Genomic DNA, 19,349 nt, shown 5'->3' with positions numbered 1-19,349 from the left:
TCTCCCTCTTTCTCTCTCCTCTCCACCTCTCTATCGCCCCCCTCTCTCCTCTCCCTCCTCTCCCCGTCTCCCTCCTCTCCCCAGCTGTAAATGGAGTATCACAGAACCAGAGTCCTAGAAGAGAACTAACAGGAGTAGAAGCCAAGCTGTTGGGTCCCAGTCCAGACCAGGCCAGCGCTGAGAACCCTGTTACACTGGTCTTCATGGGCTATAAGGCTCTGGAGGGGGAGACAGGGGGGGAGGTGGGGGAGGTAGGGGGGACAGAGAGGGGAGACGGCTCGGTCAAGGCGGAGTTTGTGATGCTACCAGACGGGGAGGGGAAGGGGGTAGGAGAGGGGGAGACGGAGACCCAGGCAGCAGCCAATGGGAGTACGGGTGAGAAGGGGGAGGCAGGGGGGGCAAATGGGGGAGGAGGGGAGGAGGGGGAGACAGAAAAGAAACAGAGTTGCAAGTGCTGCACGGTCATGTGAGTGTTTGTGTGTGTGTGTCATAGAGAGAGAGAGACGTGTGTGAGAGTTTGTGTGTGTGTGTGAGTGTGTCAGAGCAAGAGACTTGAGTGTGTACGTGTGTATGCGTGTCTGATCACACACTTGTCAGGACTACAAAACCAAACAGTCCGACACCTCCTGCCAAGCAGCAAAAACTACAGCCAACACCAACCATATACAGCCAACAGATACTACAAAATCAGGACTACTGTGTATTACTGTAGTAGTGCTACAACAACAACCTACAGCCAGGACAATATACACTAGACTATGTACTACTCTAGTACTACAATAACAATGGGGAAATCTGAAATTGAACCCTATTCCCTAGACTACTTTGGGCCAAAATGCTACCACCGTGTAGTATTATATGGGAAAGGGTGCTATTTCAGATGCAGCTAGTACCTCCAGACTGATCAAACAAAAACTCCCTCACTGTGTACTGCTATAGTACTACTATTTACTACGATGTATTTCTTCTGATATGGATTATTCTGTTATTTTGATTGCTATTTTTATATTTTCCTGTCTTGACATTTATAATGTATTCTGTGTGTATATCTGTATTCTATTCTATTCATATTGTCTTTATTGTTGAACTGGATGTGCCGTCACGTTATTGTTGTAAAGAAAATGTAGCAGGTCTTTGTATTGTAATGTTTCTGCTATCGGGGCCATCTGGAAAATTTATATCATTGTATTTTAGTCCAGAATATGAAGAAGACATACATTTTGTATATTTCTCTGTGTATCAAATATTTATCATTCAGTTTCATATTATATTGTCTCTGTAATATAATTTTACAGTGTGAACAGTATTCAAATATATTGATATCAAGTTTTATACAATGTATTTATTTGTTTGGTTGCTGCCAAATCGTACCCAGCCACACTGCATGCAAGCTTGTACCATCATCACAAATCAATATGTAAACCAATTAATCAAGGAATCAAGCAACCAATCAACCACATCATGTCAGCTGGTACATCTCAGATAACATCATTATCTCTGTTTTAAACTGTCCATCCCATGTCAACATCTCTATCTCTAACTCATCATCTCTGTCTCTAACTCATCATCTCTGTCTCTAACTCATCATCTCTGTCTCTAACTCATCGTCTCTATCTCTAACTCATCATCTCTGTCTCTAACTCATCATCTCTATCTCTAACTCATCATCTCTGTCTCTAACTCATCATCTCAAGTATTTTATATTCTACTCACGTCTAGTCATCTATTGATCTCTATTGATCTCTACTAATCTCCTCATTAGACTCACTATGACACTGTGCAACTCATAAACACATTTCGCTATTTCCTTTTTATTTTCAAAAAAGGATGGCTGGTTCACTGTTCACTGTTTGAGTCAAACCCAGCCATTGTTTTAATGCTGATGGTTATGAATTTTGTTGAGTCAGTGATGTTGAATCTTCTGATGTAGCATTAAAACTAACTCTGATTAGTGTTGTTATTGATTGTAATACTCCTCATCAGGTCTGATCAGTATCATTGATAACTATATTCATCATCACGACATATTGCTTAACATGAATGTAATAATGGGTTCTATTGGGATTGAAGGGAAGGGGAAACCTGCCATCAACAGAATAAACCTTCCATTCCCAGTCTCTCTGGTGTCTGTGTGTTCCATTACCCTGCTCTACAGTGTACACTAGGGGAAAGAGAAAGGGTAGTGTCTGGGATGAGAGAGGGAGGAGGGAGAGAGAGAGAAGGGAGACTGGAGAGGATATGTTGAAAGAAGGGAAATAGAGAGAAGATAGGGGGGAGAGGGAGATGGAGAGAGAAGGTGGGGTTAGGGGGAGAGAGAGAGAGAGGAGCAAGAGAGAGAGAAATTACAGATCTCTCGCTGGAACCAGGGAGTGTGATGGTCTTGGGTTAGCTGGGGTCGTTTATGGGTCAGATCCACACACCATAGATTACCTCTGCTTTTTTTAATGCATTTAACTGTTTCAAACCACTTAATACTAAAAAAAAAACATGCAAAAAATCACCTGGGTCAAGTATGTGATATACTTTTGAAGGATTGATGTGTGGTTGATTTTGTTTACCCAGCGTGGAGTTTGTACCTAAATGACTATTCCATTGGTTTCCATTGTATCCAGCATGCTAATCTGCTGCTGAAGTATGAAGAATGTTGACATTTTGACCCTGCAGGTCTGGTCCAGAGTCCCATAGTAAACCAAATCACACAGCTGCTCCTCCTCAGTCAGCCCTGTTATAGACAAATTATGCCATCTGTTGGCCAATGCATGATCTACAACCCTGTATGGAATTTGTATTTTCTGAACTACATGAACTGATTGTGAAACAGGAAGGAAGCAGCATTCATTGTTTAGTTGCAAAGGTTTACGAGTCAGCTATCTAATACTAGAACATAATAAATCAATGTGTGTCAATGAAAACCATTCCTCGTTATTTTTCCAGGTAAACAAATGCAAAGCAAGGGTATGGTTTCACAGTGATTTTGGTCAAGTTTCGGCCGAGAACTTTAAGAGAATGTTATCCCCACCCTTTTACGAACCAATCAAATCGCGATGCTAGGTGTAAGGGCCCGCCTATTTCGGGTTCTTCCAAGTACCTGGACCAATCAACAAACGCCTCGGTGTATTCAGCCATTTTGTATGAAAATCAAGGAAATCTGCCGCCGCTCCAGAGACCTGTGGATTATATCGAACGATGGAAGGGTGAGTGAAAAATATGTAGTTTTATGTCGAAAAGAAACTGAAATAATCTAACCGTAGTTTGATTTTTTATATATCCAGCCATGTTGTTATGCAATCTGTTTACCATATTTGTGTGTTTTCTAGTAGTTTAACGTTTAGTTTGAGACGAGATGATGCTTGAGACTTTCAACAAGGCTAGCTAACGTTAGCTAGTTAGCATTGTTTGCGCGTGAGCGTGTCCGGAAGAGATGCGAACTAGTTGAAGTTAAGACTTTTATTAACGGTTGTTTTTAACTTATTATACTACAAATAACAGAAAAAACGCTAGTTGCAGTTTTTCAGGTAGACGAAAGTAACCACCTTAAAATGTATTGCCAAACTTAGTTTTTAAAAAAAACGCCCATCTTGAATCAACGTGTCTTTGTAGCTAGTTTCCGCATTCCATATTTGCGCTCGTGTTTGTGGAAGGCGAATGTTGTGTGTTCAGGATTAGGGTAAATTCTTCCAACTCTATGGATATTAGCTGCTCTGGGGACATTTCAATTCAAGGAAATGAACTAACGCAACTTTATTGAGTCAATTCAGTTTCTAGCTAGCTATGAACTTCCATAAAGTTAGTAACTGAATTCCTCTTTCCTCCTCCATTTCCCCGTCTCCTCTCTTTCCCCCCCTTTGTCTCAGCAGACACAAGTTAGATGCTGATCTGTATCCTATGGGACCTGGCTACGTCACAGACATAGAGTAAGTATCCTGATAGATTTTATATTTACAATCAATCTAAAAATCTAACGCAAAATGTTGATTGATGTACTGATTTACTGATGGTTGATCTTCTAGGAAAATGCATCCTGCCTTCTTTGGAGTAACTCAAACGAGTAACCCTCCTTTTCTCTCTCTCCCCAGTGTCTCAGTGGGTACCAAGGTAGGCGTCTTTTCATTCACAATTTAATATCTTTGTTTTCTCTCTATGTCTTTACCCCTTTCTTCTGTGCTAAAACTCTGGTTAGTCTCTCTCTCCTCTCTGGCTGTGTGTCTGAGTGCTGTTAGCATGAGTGTCTTCTCTTTGTCTTTCTGATGTCCCAGTCAGTCTAGCCTGGCTGTAACAGTAGCTGTATTGTAGAGAGGCTGCTGGGCCACTCCAGACATGAGCACCATTGACTGACTGACACAGAGCAGCTTCATTAACTGTAGTCTGGCTGAGCAAGACCATCTGTGTGACTGACTGCTCCTCTCCAGCCATAACTCTAATACATTTACCAGGGTCGTATTCGTTGGTGCACATTAGTGCACGTAGCGAAAGTTTTTGCAACAGAAAATGGAAAACGAGTTTGTTGAGCATGTTCGGGGTTTTCTTCTGGTTGGTGCTTAGTAAATACAACCCAGCTATCTCTGTAACATTCACCAACTCTATGAAGCAGTTAGGCCTGTCTCTCTCTGTCTCCATGGTGTATGTGGTTATGATCATTGTGAATGTTCCTTTCTTTTCCAGAGGGGATCAGATGAACTCTTCTCCCCCTACATCATGACCCCAGGTATGTGTGTGTGTGTGTAGCTAATGGTAATGTGTCTGTTAATCAGAATGTTCTGTGCTGTTCTCTAGTAGCTAATGGTAATATGTGTGTTAATCAGTGTTCTGTGCTTTTCTCTAGTAGCTAATGGTAATGTGTGTTAATCAGAATGTTCTGTGCTGTTTTCTCTAGTAGCTAATGGTGCTAAGAGTAATAAGTTAAATAAAAAGGTGTTTGTGTGTGTTTGTAGCCAACGGTAACGACAGTAAGAAGTTCAAAGGTGAGATGCGGAGCCCCAGTGCTCCATCGCGTGTCATCCACCTGCGCCAGCTGCCCGGGGACATCCAGGATTCTGAGGTCATCAGCATGGGAATGCCCTTCGGGAAGGTCACCAACCTTTTGATGATGAAGGGAAAGAACCAGGTACGCACACACACTAAAGATCCCCTACCATAAATGCATTCACACACACACTAAAGATCCCCTACCATAAATGCATTCACACACACACTAAAGATCCCCTACCATAAATGCATTCACACACACACTAAAGATCCCCTACCATAAATGCATTCACACACACACACTAAAGATCCCCTACCATAAATGCATTCACACACACACTAAAGATCCCCTACCATAAATGCATTCACACACACACTAAAGATCCCCTACCATAAATGCATTCACACACACACTAAAGATCCTCTACCATAAATGCATTCACACACACACACACTAAATATCCCCTACCATAAATGCATTCACACACACACTAAAGATCCCCTACCATAAATGCATTCACACACGCATACTAAAGACCCTCTACTATAAATGCATTCTCACACACACACTAAAGGTCCTCTACCATAAATGCATTCACACACACACTAAAGATCCTCTACCATAAATGCATTCACACACACACTAAAGATCCTCTACCATAAATGCATTCACTCTCTCACACACACACTCTCTCTCTAAAGGACCTCTACCATAAATGCATTCACACACACACTAAAGATCCTCTACCATAAATGCATTCACACACGCATACTAAAGACCCTCTACTATAAATGCATTCTCACACACACACTAAAGGTCCTCTACCATAAATGCATTCACACACACACTAAAGGTCCTCTACCATAAATGCATTCACACACACACTAAAGACCCTCTACCATAAATGCATTCACACACACACTAAAGATCCTCTACCATAAAGCTGTTCACACGCAGGCACACACACACGGTGTCCCCACACACCTTCCCCGGCTGATCTTTTTTTTTTGTGTAGGCGTTCCTGGAGATGAACAGTGTGGACCAGGCTCAGACCATGGTGAACTACTATGCTACGGTCACCCCTCTCATCAGACAGCAGCCTGTCTTCATGCAGTACAGCAACCACAAGGAACTCAAGACTGACAACTCGCCTAACCAAGTCGTAAGAGGACACATTGACCCATGCTAATATGAGACTCACTAACTTGTATGTCCGTAGCACATTTGTAAAGCGTCAAATCAACGTTTATTTGTCATATGTAGAGGTTACAGTAAAGTGCACACAGTACACTGACATTCTTACTGGCAAGCTTGTGACGTTGGGAAAATGTTGGAATAACAGTGTATATTTGCACCCCCCCCCCTCCCCAGAGAGTCCAGGCAGCACTGCAGGCGGTGAATGCTGTCCAGGGTGGCACCATGTTGGGCTCTACCATGTCCGGTATGGGGGGTGGGATGGGCGCTACCATGTCAGTCGGAGGGGGAGAGATGGGAGCCAGAGGAATGGCCACCCAGAGCCCTGTCCTTAGAGTCATAGTAGAAAACCTCTTCTACCCCGTCACACTGGAAGTCCTGCACCAGGTACACACACCAGTGTTTGTTAGTCATGAATGTGTTCAAATTGTTACCGTTTCTCGTTGGTGTAAGTCAAAATGTCTGTAGCAGGGATGTAACCTGTGTGTGTTCTCCCCTGTAGATCTTCTCCAAGTATGGGTCTGTTCTGAAGATCATCACCTTCACTAAGAACAACCAGTTCCAGGCTCTGGTCCAATACGCTGACCCAATGACTGCACAGCACACCAAAATGGTACATACACACCGCAATAAACCTCTGATTTCTCAATCTCTCTGTCGCTGCAGTCTCCAGATGGTCAGAACATCAATAATGGATACTGTAAATGGACTTGCCTGAACACACACACACCTCTACACAACACACACCCCTAATCCCTCTGTGTCTCTGCAGTCTCTAGATGGTCAGAACATCTATAACGGCTGCTGTACTCTGAGGGTGAGTTTCTCTAAGCTGACCAGCCTCAACGTGAAGTTTAACAACGATAAGAGCCGTGACTACACCAGACCTGACCTCTCTAGTGGAGAGCAACACAACCCTCAGCCTGGAATGGACCAGCACGCTATGGCTGCTGCCTTTGGTAACACACTTTAGACCTGCGGTTTCGCAACCTTTTTTGTACCTGGAGCTAGCACATTTCTATCAAGGTGCTCTTCTGGAGACGGTCAAACTGACTCTGAAATTTCCCTTCCCACCCTCTCTCTCTTTCTCTCCCACCGTCTGTCTCTTTCCAGGGTCTCCAGGTCTGATCTCAGCGTCTCCTTATGGACACGGATTCCCCCAGGCCTTTACTCTACAGCAGGCTGCAGGTATATCCTCACGTTAACACACAGTTAGCTGGTTTACTCTACCTACAGCCCACTAGAAATCTATTCTTACTCCATTTATTAGAAAGCTATTACTACTTAGTAGAAGTCCTATATTGTCAAATCGTCGGTCGGTATACTCCAGCTGCACGGGTTGGCCCCGGTGCTAGAGATAATGTGTGTGTGTGTCTAGGTCTGTCTATGCCCGGTGCCTTGGCGTCATTGGGTATGGGTCCAGGGGGCATGGCCGCTAGTCGTCTCGGCCTACAAGTCCTCGGCGGTGGAGGAGGACAAGCTGGCGTCCTGTTGGTCAGCAACCTCAACCCAGAGGTCAGGACTGTTACTACCCACGCACACTTTCTCTATCTCTTTCTCTCTCACAGACACACCGTAGTAGACTTCTCATCTGAGTCCTTTAAATGAGTTTATAACTAACAGTCTTCTGTTATCTTTCATTTCATGGCTTCATTTTTGTCTATTCTTGAGTTGCTGGAGACACAATAATACTTTTCTGTTATTGTACTGTATTATCAGGCCTGTACTGTTTCATTGTTAATCTGTCTTTCTTTTCTCCTCCTAGTGTTGCCATAGTGACAGTGTTTTCATTTAGACACTATTCTCTCTGTGTTTACTGACCTTGTTTTTTTTCTTCTTTACCTCCTTTTCTTTTATTCTCTTTCTCCCTCCATCTCATCCTTCTCTTTGCCCTTTATAAAAACTCACTCCTCTGCCATCTTACTTTCTTCTCATCATTCTCTCTCTCTCGATCTCTCTCCTATCTATCTCTCCATCTCCTATCTATCTCTCTCTCTCGATCTCTCTCTCCCTCTCTCTATCTATCTCTCTCTCCCTCTATCTCTCTCTTCTCCATGTGATCCTCCCGTGGACCTCTTGGCTGCTGACTGCTGGACTCCATCCCTCCATCCCTGACTCCACTCTCCTCCTCCTCCACTTTACCCCTTTCCCCTCCCTCTTTCTCTCTCCCCGTCCCTGGTTCCTCTACCCCCCCTGCTGTTTATAAAGAGCGTTACACCAAACTGCCTCTTTATTCTCTTTGGTATGTTATCAGCCTTTCGTTTCCCTTTGACTTCATATTTTATATTTACCTACTGTTACCAATAATATTATATCATCACTGTACCTTTGACTATACCTACCTCATTCAGTCAGTTCTTCATTTACCCTTATATTGACCTAAAGTATTTATGTTTATTATTATTTATCATTCTTTAATCTGTTTCACTTTAAATATTTATTTAATTACCAACTGGTACTGAATCTACTGTGGTCGGTACCCTATCTTACTCTATAGTAACTGTCTGTTACCTGGGCTGGTTTTCATGTTGTGGTCTGCCTGTTGGCCTGTCTCTGCTTGTTGGTCTGTGTCTGCCTGTTGGCCTGTGTCTGCCTGTTGGTTGGTCTGTCTGTCTCTGAATCAGAAATCCAAGCTCTCCTTTACATGTTAGCAGTCTGAATCAGTCCTTTCATTTCAATGGCTAGAAACTGAGTAGTGTCGTACTATAGAACCAGTTGTCTGGGCATTACAGTAGTCTGTCTGCTGTTGATCAAGACAATCACATTACAGCACTGACATCACAACTAAGTCTTTATTCATGAAAAATTATTCTGATTTGGAGTGTGTGCTGTGTTAAACCTGTGTGTGTTCTCCAGGTGTGTATGGCGACGTGATGAGAGTGAAGATTCTGTTCAATAAGAAGGACAACGCTCTGGTCCAGATGGCTGACGGCACACAGGCTCAGCTAGGTACTGTGTGTGTTCCTGTGTTTATTGTGTGTGTTCAAGTAATTAATAGCACGTGTGTGTTCTGGTGTTTGACTGTCTTGTCTTCTCCTCAGCGATGAGCCACCTGAACGGGGTTCGTCTCCATGGCAGGTCTCTACGTGTCTCCATGTCTAAACACACCACCGTACAGCTGCCCAGAGAAGGTATGTACACACACTACCATACCTAAAGACACAGCTGCCCAGAGCAGGTATGGGCCGTCTAACATGAACTCCTGTTATGTCATGACGTTGTTATTTCATGTTGTACTCGATCCTATTCAAGGCCATGAGGACCAGGGGTTGACTAAGGACTATGCCACCTCTCCTCTCCACCGCTTTAAGAAGCCTGGCTCCAAAAACTACAACAACATCTACCCTCCCTCTGGCACACTGCACCTCTCCAACATACCGTACGAACACACACACACACCCCATCCCCTTTCAGTTTGAAAGTGTCCTTTTGCTTTCTCTGGTAATGATTTCTCTTGTTCTCTCTCTCTAGTCCTGCAGTAGGAGAGGATGATCTGAAGGCACTGTTCAGCAGTTCAGGAGCTTCAGTTACAGCCTTCAAGTTCTTCCAGTAAGTCTCAACATCCAACTGTTATAACATCACTATCTCATGATGTACTAGCCTTTGACATCACTACCTAATGATGTGCTTGTCTTTATGACATCTTTACCAAATGATGTAATAGTCTTTGTGGCATCACTACCCAATGTTGTAATAATGGTCTATATGGCATCACTACCCAATGTTGTAATAATGGTCTATATGGCATCAGTACCCAATGTTGTAATAATGGTCTATATGGCATCAGTACCCAATGTTGTAATAATGGTCTATATGGCATCAGTACCTGATGAAATAGAGTGAATCCTCTTTCCTCGTGTGTGTATAGGAAGGACCGTAAGATGGCTCTGATCCAGATGAGCTCAGTGGAGGAGGCTGTTGAGAGTCTCATTGAGTTCCACAACCATGACCTGGGAGATAACCACCACCTCAGAGTGTCTTTCTCCAAATCTACCATCTAACACACACACACACACACACACGACTGTAACTTCAGAGTATAGACCAAACCTGTTTATCAGAATGCCTTCCACGTCGTCTGTATGGCAAGTCTTATTCCACACGAGACACACTTAATCATTCCTTAGTTATTATCTTACATTTTTTATGTTTTATCATTATTTTTACACAATTATTTACGTATACTATGGATGTAATCGGTTCATATTTTATTCTAGTAGTTTGACTTCTATGGAGGGAAACTCACAGAACTCTCCAAGATGCACATCTAGTATTTCTGTTTCTATACTCTTCAGAATGCACATCGAGTCTTTATTTCTAGATTGTTTTCTTGTTTCCATTTGATATACAAAAAAAAAAAAATCCATTGATTTGTTTATGATATATTCAATTGATTAATGTTTTCTGTTTCTACAGTCTGTCCTTGGGATCTTCACCACTAGTCATATTGATCTAACAAAATGCCTTTCCACAACAGTCTAGTGCCTTACCCAGACCAGCCGGCTAGCCTTTCCATGCTATTACATTGATTTGATACGATTGGCCTTTTTTTGTTTGAATATCAACGTTTTGGTTTTAAATATACGGCTGTGGTCTTCCCTTTTGATTTCTAGATGTACACTATGCATTCAATTGTATTTTTGTAACATTAGTCGTTCTAGTTCTATACTCATCATTTTCTATACCGTGTACCGTTTGATATCTACCAGTCACTGTGCCTCAAGTCTTAATTCTTGCTCCAGAGGTGCCAGTTAAAATCATGCAGCATTTAGTTTTTAGTGCCTTTTTCACCCCTAATATAATACACACACACATGCGCAATACTCCAGTTTATTTCATACAGCCATAGATATTTAGTGCCGACAACACAAATGTATTACCTTTGTTCTGGCGCTGCCTGTCTTTATATTGCTTTTGCTATAGATTGTTCTGTAGATTAAAGGGTTTCATGTAGCTGTTGATGTTATTGAGGACCAAAGTACCTACCACCCCTGCTACTTAAATAATCCTTATCAGTTTAAAAGACACTGATGTTCTAAATTCTATTTTCTCACATTGTTTTGATTATATGGTTCAAATTGAAAGACCGCCTCTAGGGATTTGATTTTATGTTTTCATTTTATACCTAATCAGTCAGCCACTAGATTTAAAAATAGTAATTTTGAACGAGTTATAAATTGAATTTGTGATATCTGGTTTCTTGTCCCATTTTTGTTTAATTACAGTTTAATTCCTCCATGTTGGTAGAGTACTTAAGCTTGAGTATATACTGTATGTTGACCTAGTTGATGATATAGCTGTGAGGTAGTGCTGTATTCCTGTCCTGGTAACGGTTGTTGCTTTTATTTTCCATTTTGGGGTTTATTGTGGTCAGGGGTCAACAGGATGTGATGTCATGAAACAGTGGGAGGGTTTTTGTCTGTCTATATTTAGTGTTTTTGTACCACAGTGATTTGGATTATATATCCAATTTCATTCCAACATGTATATTTTGATATATAGGTAACAAACGTGGATTCCAACATGTATATTTTGATATAAAGGTAATGCCAGCTTTCTCTGGAGGGCTGTAAAGTTGAGTTTTGTATCACAAAGAAATTAAACTTAATGGAACACGGCTATGTGTCTGTGTATTTGATCTTTTTGAGTTCCAAATGGCCCCCTAGTCCCAAGGCACTACCCCCTGCCCCTACTCCCTATAGGCACACTTGTAGATCTGATAGGCTTGGGAATGACCCTCTCACTGGTCAATTCCTGTTTGGCCACCTGGGGGAGCCAGAGCCATGTAAAGGGATACAGTATACATCACTACAGGAAAATAATATGGCACTGGGTGGAGCCATCTCTCGCTCTGACTGTCCCCACTGCTACAGAGGTGACTTTACCTGGTGATTATCTCTCTGACTGTCCCCACTGCTACAGAGGTGACTTTTTTTTCTCCATATTACATAGGATTAAATGCATAGAAATAAAATGAATAGAACCGACAAATCATTGATTTGAATGAGGACTCGTTCTTATCATTCTATTTCTATGCATTTAATCCTGTCTGACAGCCGAAATCCAGATAACTTGAGAAAAACTGGGCCCTGATGATTATCTCTGTGACATCACCTTTGTGACATGTTCTTGTGATTTTACTTCTATGACTTTGCTTTTGTGACAGTGCCTTCTGTTAAATCCTCATGTCCCCTAATAATCTTAGGGGTCTGGTGGTGGTGATTAAATATAAGTAATTTCCCGCCCGCACACTGTTGGATTTCGCTCTCTCTCAAACGTTTGGACACACCTACTTATTCAAGGGTTTTTCTTAATTTTTTCCTATTTTCTACATTGTAGAATAATAGTGAAGACATCAAAACTATGAAATACCACATACCGAATCATGTAGTAGCCAAAAAAGTGTTAAACAAATCAAAATATATTTGAGATTCTTCAAAGTAGCCACCCTTTGCCTTGATGACGGCTTTGCACACGCTCTGGCATTCTCTCAACCAGCTTCATGAGGTAGTCACCTGGAATGCATTTCAATTAACAGGTGTGCCTTGTTAAAAGTTAATTTGTGGAATTTATTTCCTTAATGCGGTTGAGACAAATAGTTGTGTTGTGAAAAGGTAGGGGTGCTATACTGAAGACAGTCCTATTTGGTAAAAGACCAATTCCATATTATGGCAAGAACAGCTTAAATAAGGAAAGAGAAATGACAGGCCATCATTACTTTAAGACATGAGGTCAGTCAATCCCGAGAATTTCAAGAACTTTGAAAGTTTCTTCAAGTGCAGTCGCAAAAACCATCAAGCGCTATGATGAAACTGGCTCTCATGAGGACTGCCACAGGAAAGGAAGACCCAGTGTTACCTCCGCTGCAGAGGATAAATTCATTAGAGTTAACTGCACCTCAGATTGCAGCCCAAATAAATGCTTCACAGAGTTCAAGTAACAGACACATCTCAACATGAACTGTTCAGAGGAGACTGCGTGAATCAGGCCTTCATGGTTGAATTGCTGCAAAGAGACCACTACTAAAGGACACCAATAAGAAGAAGAGACTTGCTTGGGCCAAGAAACACAGGCAATGGACATTAGACCGGTGGAAATCTGTCCTTTGTCTTTGTGAGACGCAGAGTAGGTGAACCAATGATCTCCGCATGTGTGGTTCCCACTGTGAAGCATGGAGGAGGAGGTGTGATGTTGTGGGGGTGCTTTGCTGGTGACACTGTCTGTGATTTATTTAGAATTCAAGGCACACTTAACCAACATGGCTACCACAGCATTCTGCAGCGATACGCCATCCCGTCTAGTTTGCGCTTAGTGGGACTATCATTTGTTTTTCAACAGGACAATGACCCAACACACCTCCAGGCTGTGTAAGGGCTATTTGAACAAGGAGAGTGATGGAGTGCTGCATCAGATGACCTGGCCTCCACAATCACCCGACCTCAACCCAATTGAGATGGTTTGGGATGAGTTGGACCCGCAGAGTGAAGGAAAAGCAGCCAACAACTGCTCAGCATATGTGGGAACTCCTTCAAGACTGTTGGAAAAGCATTCCAGGTGAAGCTGGTCGAGAGAATGCCAAGAGTGTGCAAAGCTGTCAACAAGGCAAAGGGTGGCTACTTTGAAGAATCTGAAATGTATATATATATATACAGTGGGGCAAAAAAGTATTTAGTCAGCCACCAATTGTGCAAGTTCTCCCACTTAAAAAGATGAGAGAGGCCTGTACATTTCATCATAGGTACACGTCAACTATGACAGACAAAATGAGAAAGAAAAATCCAGAAAATCACATTGTAGGATTTTTTATGAATTTATTTGCAAATTATGGTGGAAAATAAGTATTTGGTCAATAACAAAAGTTTCTCAATACTTTGTTATATACCCTTTGTTGGCAATGACACAGGTCAAATGTTTTCTGTATGTCTTCACAAGGTTTTCATACACTGTTGCTGGTATTTTGGCCCATTCCTCCATGCAGATCTCCTCTAGAGCAGTGATGTTTTGGGGCTGTCGCTGGGCAACACAGACTTTCAACTCCCTCCAAAGATTTTCTATGGGGTTGAGATCTGGAGATTGGCTAGGCCACTCCAGGACCTTGAAATGCTTCTTACGAAGCCACTCCTTCGTTGCCCGGGCGGTGTGTTTGGGATCATTGTCATGCTGAAAGACCCAGCCACGTTTCATCTTCAATGCCCTTGCTGATGGAAGGAGGTTTTCACTCAAAATCTCACGATACATGGCCCCATTCATTCTTTCCTTTACACGAATCAGTCGTCCTGGTCCCTTTGCAGAAAAACAGCCCCAAAGCATGATGTTTCCACCCCCATGCTTCACAGTAGGTATGGTGTTCTTTGGATGCAACTCAGCATTCTTTGTCCTCCAAACACGACAAGTTGAGTTTTTACCAAAAAGTTCTATTTTGGTTTCATATGACATTCTCCCAATCCTCTTCTGGATCATCCAAATGCACTCTAGCAAACTTCAGACGGGCCTGGACATGTACTGGCTTAAGCAGGGGGACACGTCTGGCACTGCATGATTTGAGTCCCTGGCGGCGTAGTGTGTTACTGATGGTAGGCTTTGTTACTTTGGTCCCAGCTCTCTGCAGGTCATTCACTAGGTCCCCCCGTGTGGTTCTGGGATTTTTGCTCACCGTTCTTGTGATCATTTTGACCCCACGGGGTGAGATCTTGCGTGGAGCCCCAGATCGATGGAGATTATCAGTGGTCTTGTATGTCTTCCATTTCCTAATATTTGCTCCCACAGTTGATTTCTTCAAACCAAGCTGCTTACCTATTGCAGATTCAGTCTTCCCAGCCTGGTGCAGGTCTACAATTTTGTTTCTGGTGTCCTTTGACAGCTCTTTGGTCTTGGCCATAGTGGAGTTTGGAGTGTGACTGTTGTGGACAGGTGTCTTTTATACTGATAACAAGTTCAAACAGGTGCCATTAATACAGGTAACAAGTGGAGGACAGAAGAGCCTCTTAAAGAAGAAGTTACAGGTCTGTGAGAGCCAGAAATCTTGCTTGTTTGTAGGTGACCAAATACTTATTTTCCACCATAATTTGCAAATAAATTCATTAAAAATCCTACAATGTGATTTTCTGGAATTTGTTTTCTCAATTTGTCTGTCATAGTTGACGTGTACCTATGATGAAAATGACAGGCCTCTCTCATCTTTTTAAGTGGGAGAACTTGCACAATTGGTGGCTGACTAAATACTTTTTTTCCCCACTGTATATATATACATACAGTGAGCTCCATAAATATTTGGACAGTGACATTTTTTTTGTTCTTTTGGTTCTGTACTCTAGCACTTTGAGTTTGAAAGGATACAATGACAATGAGGGTGAAGTGCAGACTGTCAGCTTTAATTTGAGGGTATATTCATACATATCGGATGAACCGTTTAGAAATTATAGAAACTTTTGTACATGGTCCCCCCCATTTTCGGGCATCAAAAAACATTGGACAGTTTAACATAATGTAGAATAAAGTAATCATTGTTAATATTTGGTTGCATATCCTTTGCATGCAATGACTGCTTGAAGTCTGCGATGCATCGACATCACCAGACGCTGGGTATCTTCCCTGGTGATGCTCTGCCAGGCCTGTACTGCAGCCATCTTCAATTCCTGCTTGTTTCGGGGACTTATTGCCTTCAGTCTCCTCTTCAGCATGTCAAATGCATGTTCAATTGGATTCAGATCCAGTGATTGACTCGGCCAGTCAAGGATTTTCCACTTTTTGGCCATCAAAAACCCCTTTGTTGCTCTAGCAGTATGTTTAGGGTCATTGTCTTGTTGCATGATGAAGTGCCGTCCAATGAGTTTGGAGGCATTTGGTTTTATCTGAGCAGATAAAATATTTCTATAGACTTCAGAATTCATTGTTCTACTTCTGTCTGCAGTCACATCATCGATGAAGACAAGTGAGCCTGTTCCACTGGCAGCCATACAGGCCCAAGCCATAACACCCCCTCCACCATGTTTCACGGATGAGGTGGTATGCTTTGGATCATGGGCATTTCTTTTTTTTCTCCACACTTTCCTCTTTCCATCACTCTGGTACATGTTAATCTTTGTCTCATCTGTCCACAATACTTTTTTCCAGAACTCTTGGGGCTCTTTTAGGTGCTTTTTAGCAAACTGTAATCTCGCTTTTCTGTTCTTCAGGCTTATCAGTGGTTTTTATCTTGTAGTGTATCCTCTGTAGTCCTGCTGGTGTAATCTTCTACGTATGGTAGACTTTGACACATCTACACCTGCATCCAGGAGAGTGTTTTTGATCTGTTGGGCTGTTGTCAGGGGGGTTTTCTTCACCATAGAGAGTATTCTCCGGTCATCCACTACAGTGGTCTTCCTCGGTCTACCGGGTCTTTTGACATAATTGAGTTCACCGGTTGTTTTTTTCTTGTTAATGATGAACCAAACTGTTGACTTGGGCATGGCCAGGGTTTTTGCAATGTTCCTGACTGATTAATTTTCATTTCTGAGCCTTATGACGGCCAGCTTAATTTGCATCGACACTGCTGTCTTCCTCATGTTGTCACACCCCAACAACAACCTCCAAAGGCAATAGCAAAGTCTAGAATCAATGCTATTCATCAACAGCTCTCCTGCATTCACTAACGACACAAATGAATACACCTGCCTAACGACACACATCTGTGAAGCCAATTTAACAAATACTTGTAGTACCTTAAAATGGGGGGACCATGTATAAAAGGTGCTATCATTTCTAAACGGTTCATCCGATATATATGAAAATACCCTCAAATTAAAGCTGACAGTCTGCACTTCACCCTCATTGTCATTGTATCCTTTCAAACTCAAAGTGCTAGAGTACAGAACCAAAATAACAAAAAAATTGTCACTGTCCAATGAATTATGGAGCTCACTGTATATATTTGTTTAACACTTTTTTGGTTACTACATGATTCCATATGTGTTATTTCATAGTTTTGATGTATTCACTATTATTCTACAATGTAGAAAATAGTAAAAAATAAAGAAAAACCCTGGAATGAGTAGGTGTGTCCAAACTCTTGACTGGTACTGTATATATTTTTTCAACTACTCTTGTTAAAACAAATCTGTCTGCATCCTGGATATGAGGCGGGCCAGTAACCGGAGGGTTGCCAATTCAGATCCCAGGGCTCATGGGGAATATCTGGCGGGAGTGAGCAGACAGCCGGAGGGCTGCTGGCAATGGCCTCTATCCCATGTGCTACATACTGCCGTTGCGCCCTTGAGCAAGGCACTTAAGCTCACACAGCTCCAGGGTTTTTTTTTTGCTCAACCCTGTTCTGCTCGTTTGTTGGGTTGGGTAGAGCATCTACAAGCTACTTCATCCTCCTGCATGTTTGTTTAAACATGCACGCTCCAGACCGGCAGAGAGATGGAGAGGAGTGAGGCAGGAGACTAGGGGGGAGAAGCAGGGGTAGAGGAGGGCTGAGAGGTGTGTGTTTAAACATGCGTGCTCCAGACAGCCACCTTATGAATAATTCAGTCTGACAGTCAGACAACATGAAGCTGGGTCTGGGTTGTTTGGGTTAGGATGGTTAGTTTATTATTAATTAATTTAGGTTATGATGGCTAGAATGGTTTATTACACAGAGCAGATCCAGTATGCCAGTAGATGTACTATTATACAGCTGTATTTGGGCTATATTGGTTATGATGGGGGTATATATAGGTCTGTTCATACAGACAAGTACTTATTCTTACAATACTCTAATACTTAGATTATATACATTCTTGCAGCACAGATGCGCTACAATGATAACATTATTATGGAACAGTACAAATGTAGTAATACCTATATTGTACAATATAGGTGTAGTAATATAGGTGTAGTAATAACTTGATTACACGTTTTATAAAGATGTAGTAACTGGATTGACAGTGATATTCTAACCTAACACTGTCAGTATTATCCTAACCCATGGTCATGGATGCATACAGTTTAATACAGCTGAACTAAGCGGCTTCAGAGCCGCAAGAGCAGTGAGTCAGACACTGTCCCCAGAGGTAAGAGACTGAGAGACTCCGCCAGCTCAGAGGGAGGGAGGGAGGAGGGGAGGGAGGGAGGGAGGGGAGGGAGGGAGGGAGGGAGGTGAAAACGAACAGCGAGGAGATTCTGGCAGCAGCGGGAGCTGAGAATCAGATTCACCACGAGGAGTATTGTCACCGTGAGAGACTGTTGGAAGGATCGCCACGTTATTCACTCTGTCGGTATGTCTCTCTGCCAGTCTGTGTGTGTGTGTCTCTGCCAGTCTCTGTGTGTGTGTGTTTCTGTGCGTTGATCCGTAAAGAACATTGTGGAGTGTGGACCATGAAGCTGAATCGGATTTGCCTCCAAATCAGCGGAAACAGACAGAAGAGGAACTTGGGACAGGAAGAGTGATAGCTGGTGATCTCTGATAAAAATGAGCAGCAATAACAACCAACCACTCTCACTGAGGAAACGATGAACCTGTCGTGGTTTACTGACGCCAACGAACATCTGAGGAATATTAAAACGGACCACCCTTAATGAAGGGAGGTGTTTAGGACCAGATAGAAACTGGTCAGTACCGCAACAGAATATTTTACTGGGGAAACTGGTCAGTACCGAAACATCTTACCTTCAGCACCAAAACAGAATCTGTTACTGGGGAAACTGGTCAGTACCGAAACATCTTACAGAGGAACCTTCAGCACCAAAACATAATTTCTTACTGTTCAGTATGGAACATGTCTCATTCAAGAAACTGTTCAGTACCAAAACAACTCCCTGAGGAAACTGTTACGAACCCATATATATCTTACTGAAGACAGTTCAGTCCCAGCGAGCCGAGCGGAGTCAGGATGTTCGGTCCCCAGACGACATTAAACCCAGATTGGATTTGGCGTTGCGTCTCTTCGTGGAGTGGAGAAGAGGAGAAAGGGAGTGGAGAGAAGAGAAGAGGTTTCTATTTGTGCTGATAGTGTGTGATTGAAAGAGAGAGGACGACATCGTGAGACAGCTGATAATTCATAAACTTCAGTCTTTATAGAAATACAGAAATATGTCAAATAATAACAATGTTTCTAATCACCATAATCAATCATCAATGAAAAGACAGTTGACTTAAGATAAAAGCATGGATTCAGGAGAGTGAAAGTCACTAGTTTGGACGTCATATTCAGGAGAGTGAAAGTCACTA

The 19,349-nt window shown here is 42.4% G+C and overlaps 2 protein-coding genes across 9 annotated transcripts in view; both read left to right on the top strand.

The window, feature by feature from the left end:
• LOC311114013 (paralemmin-1-like) overlaps window positions 1-1,773 on the top strand; it is a gene marked incomplete at its 3' end in the record, with an annotated part of 11,640 nt that extends 9,867 nt beyond the window's left edge. Inside the window, exons 6-7 of the mRNA XM_084189278.1 lie at window positions 85-375; window positions 1,763-1,773. Coding sequence (XP_084045404.1) covers window positions 85-375; window positions 1,763-1,773 — 302 coding nt within the window. The remainder of the gene's footprint in view (window positions 1-84; window positions 376-1,762) is intronic.
• Window positions 1,774-3,114: 1,341 nt separating this feature from the next.
• Window positions 3,115-11,777, top strand: LOC311114021 (polypyrimidine tract-binding protein 1-like). 8 transcript variants are annotated; one of them, XM_084189290.1, is made up of 17 exons: window positions 3,115-3,194; window positions 3,858-3,914; window positions 4,077-4,095; window positions 4,663-4,705; window positions 4,932-5,104; window positions 5,982-6,128; window positions 6,338-6,547; window positions 6,663-6,773; window positions 6,933-7,119; window positions 7,274-7,348; window positions 7,539-7,675; window positions 8,369-8,402; window positions 9,017-9,109; window positions 9,202-9,291; window positions 9,413-9,539; window positions 9,632-9,709; window positions 10,029-11,777. In XM_084189290.1, exons 1-17 carry the CDS (start codon window positions 3,187-3,189, stop codon window positions 10,159-10,161), a joined length of 1,722 nt encoding a protein of 573 aa, XP_084045416.1. In that variant the 5' UTR covers window positions 3,115-3,186; the 3' UTR covers window positions 10,162-11,777. The 8 variants fall into 8 exon arrangements, with proteins under 8 accessions (XP_084045416.1, XP_084045412.1, XP_084045415.1 ...); XM_084189286.1 differs by having other exon boundaries at window positions 3,155-3,194; window positions 4,011-4,095; XM_084189289.1 differs by having other exon boundaries at window positions 3,157-3,194; window positions 3,855-3,914.
• The last annotated feature ends 7,572 nt before the right edge of the window (window positions 11,778-19,349 follow it).

This window comes from Coregonus lavaretus (genome assembly GCF_964263955.1).
Source record: "Coregonus lavaretus genome assembly, contig: HAP1_SCAFFOLD_830, whole genome shotgun sequence".
NCBI lineage: Eukaryota > Metazoa > Chordata > Actinopteri > Salmoniformes > Salmonidae > Coregonus > Coregonus lavaretus.
This window is presented reverse-complemented; position numbering and strand designations above follow the sequence as displayed.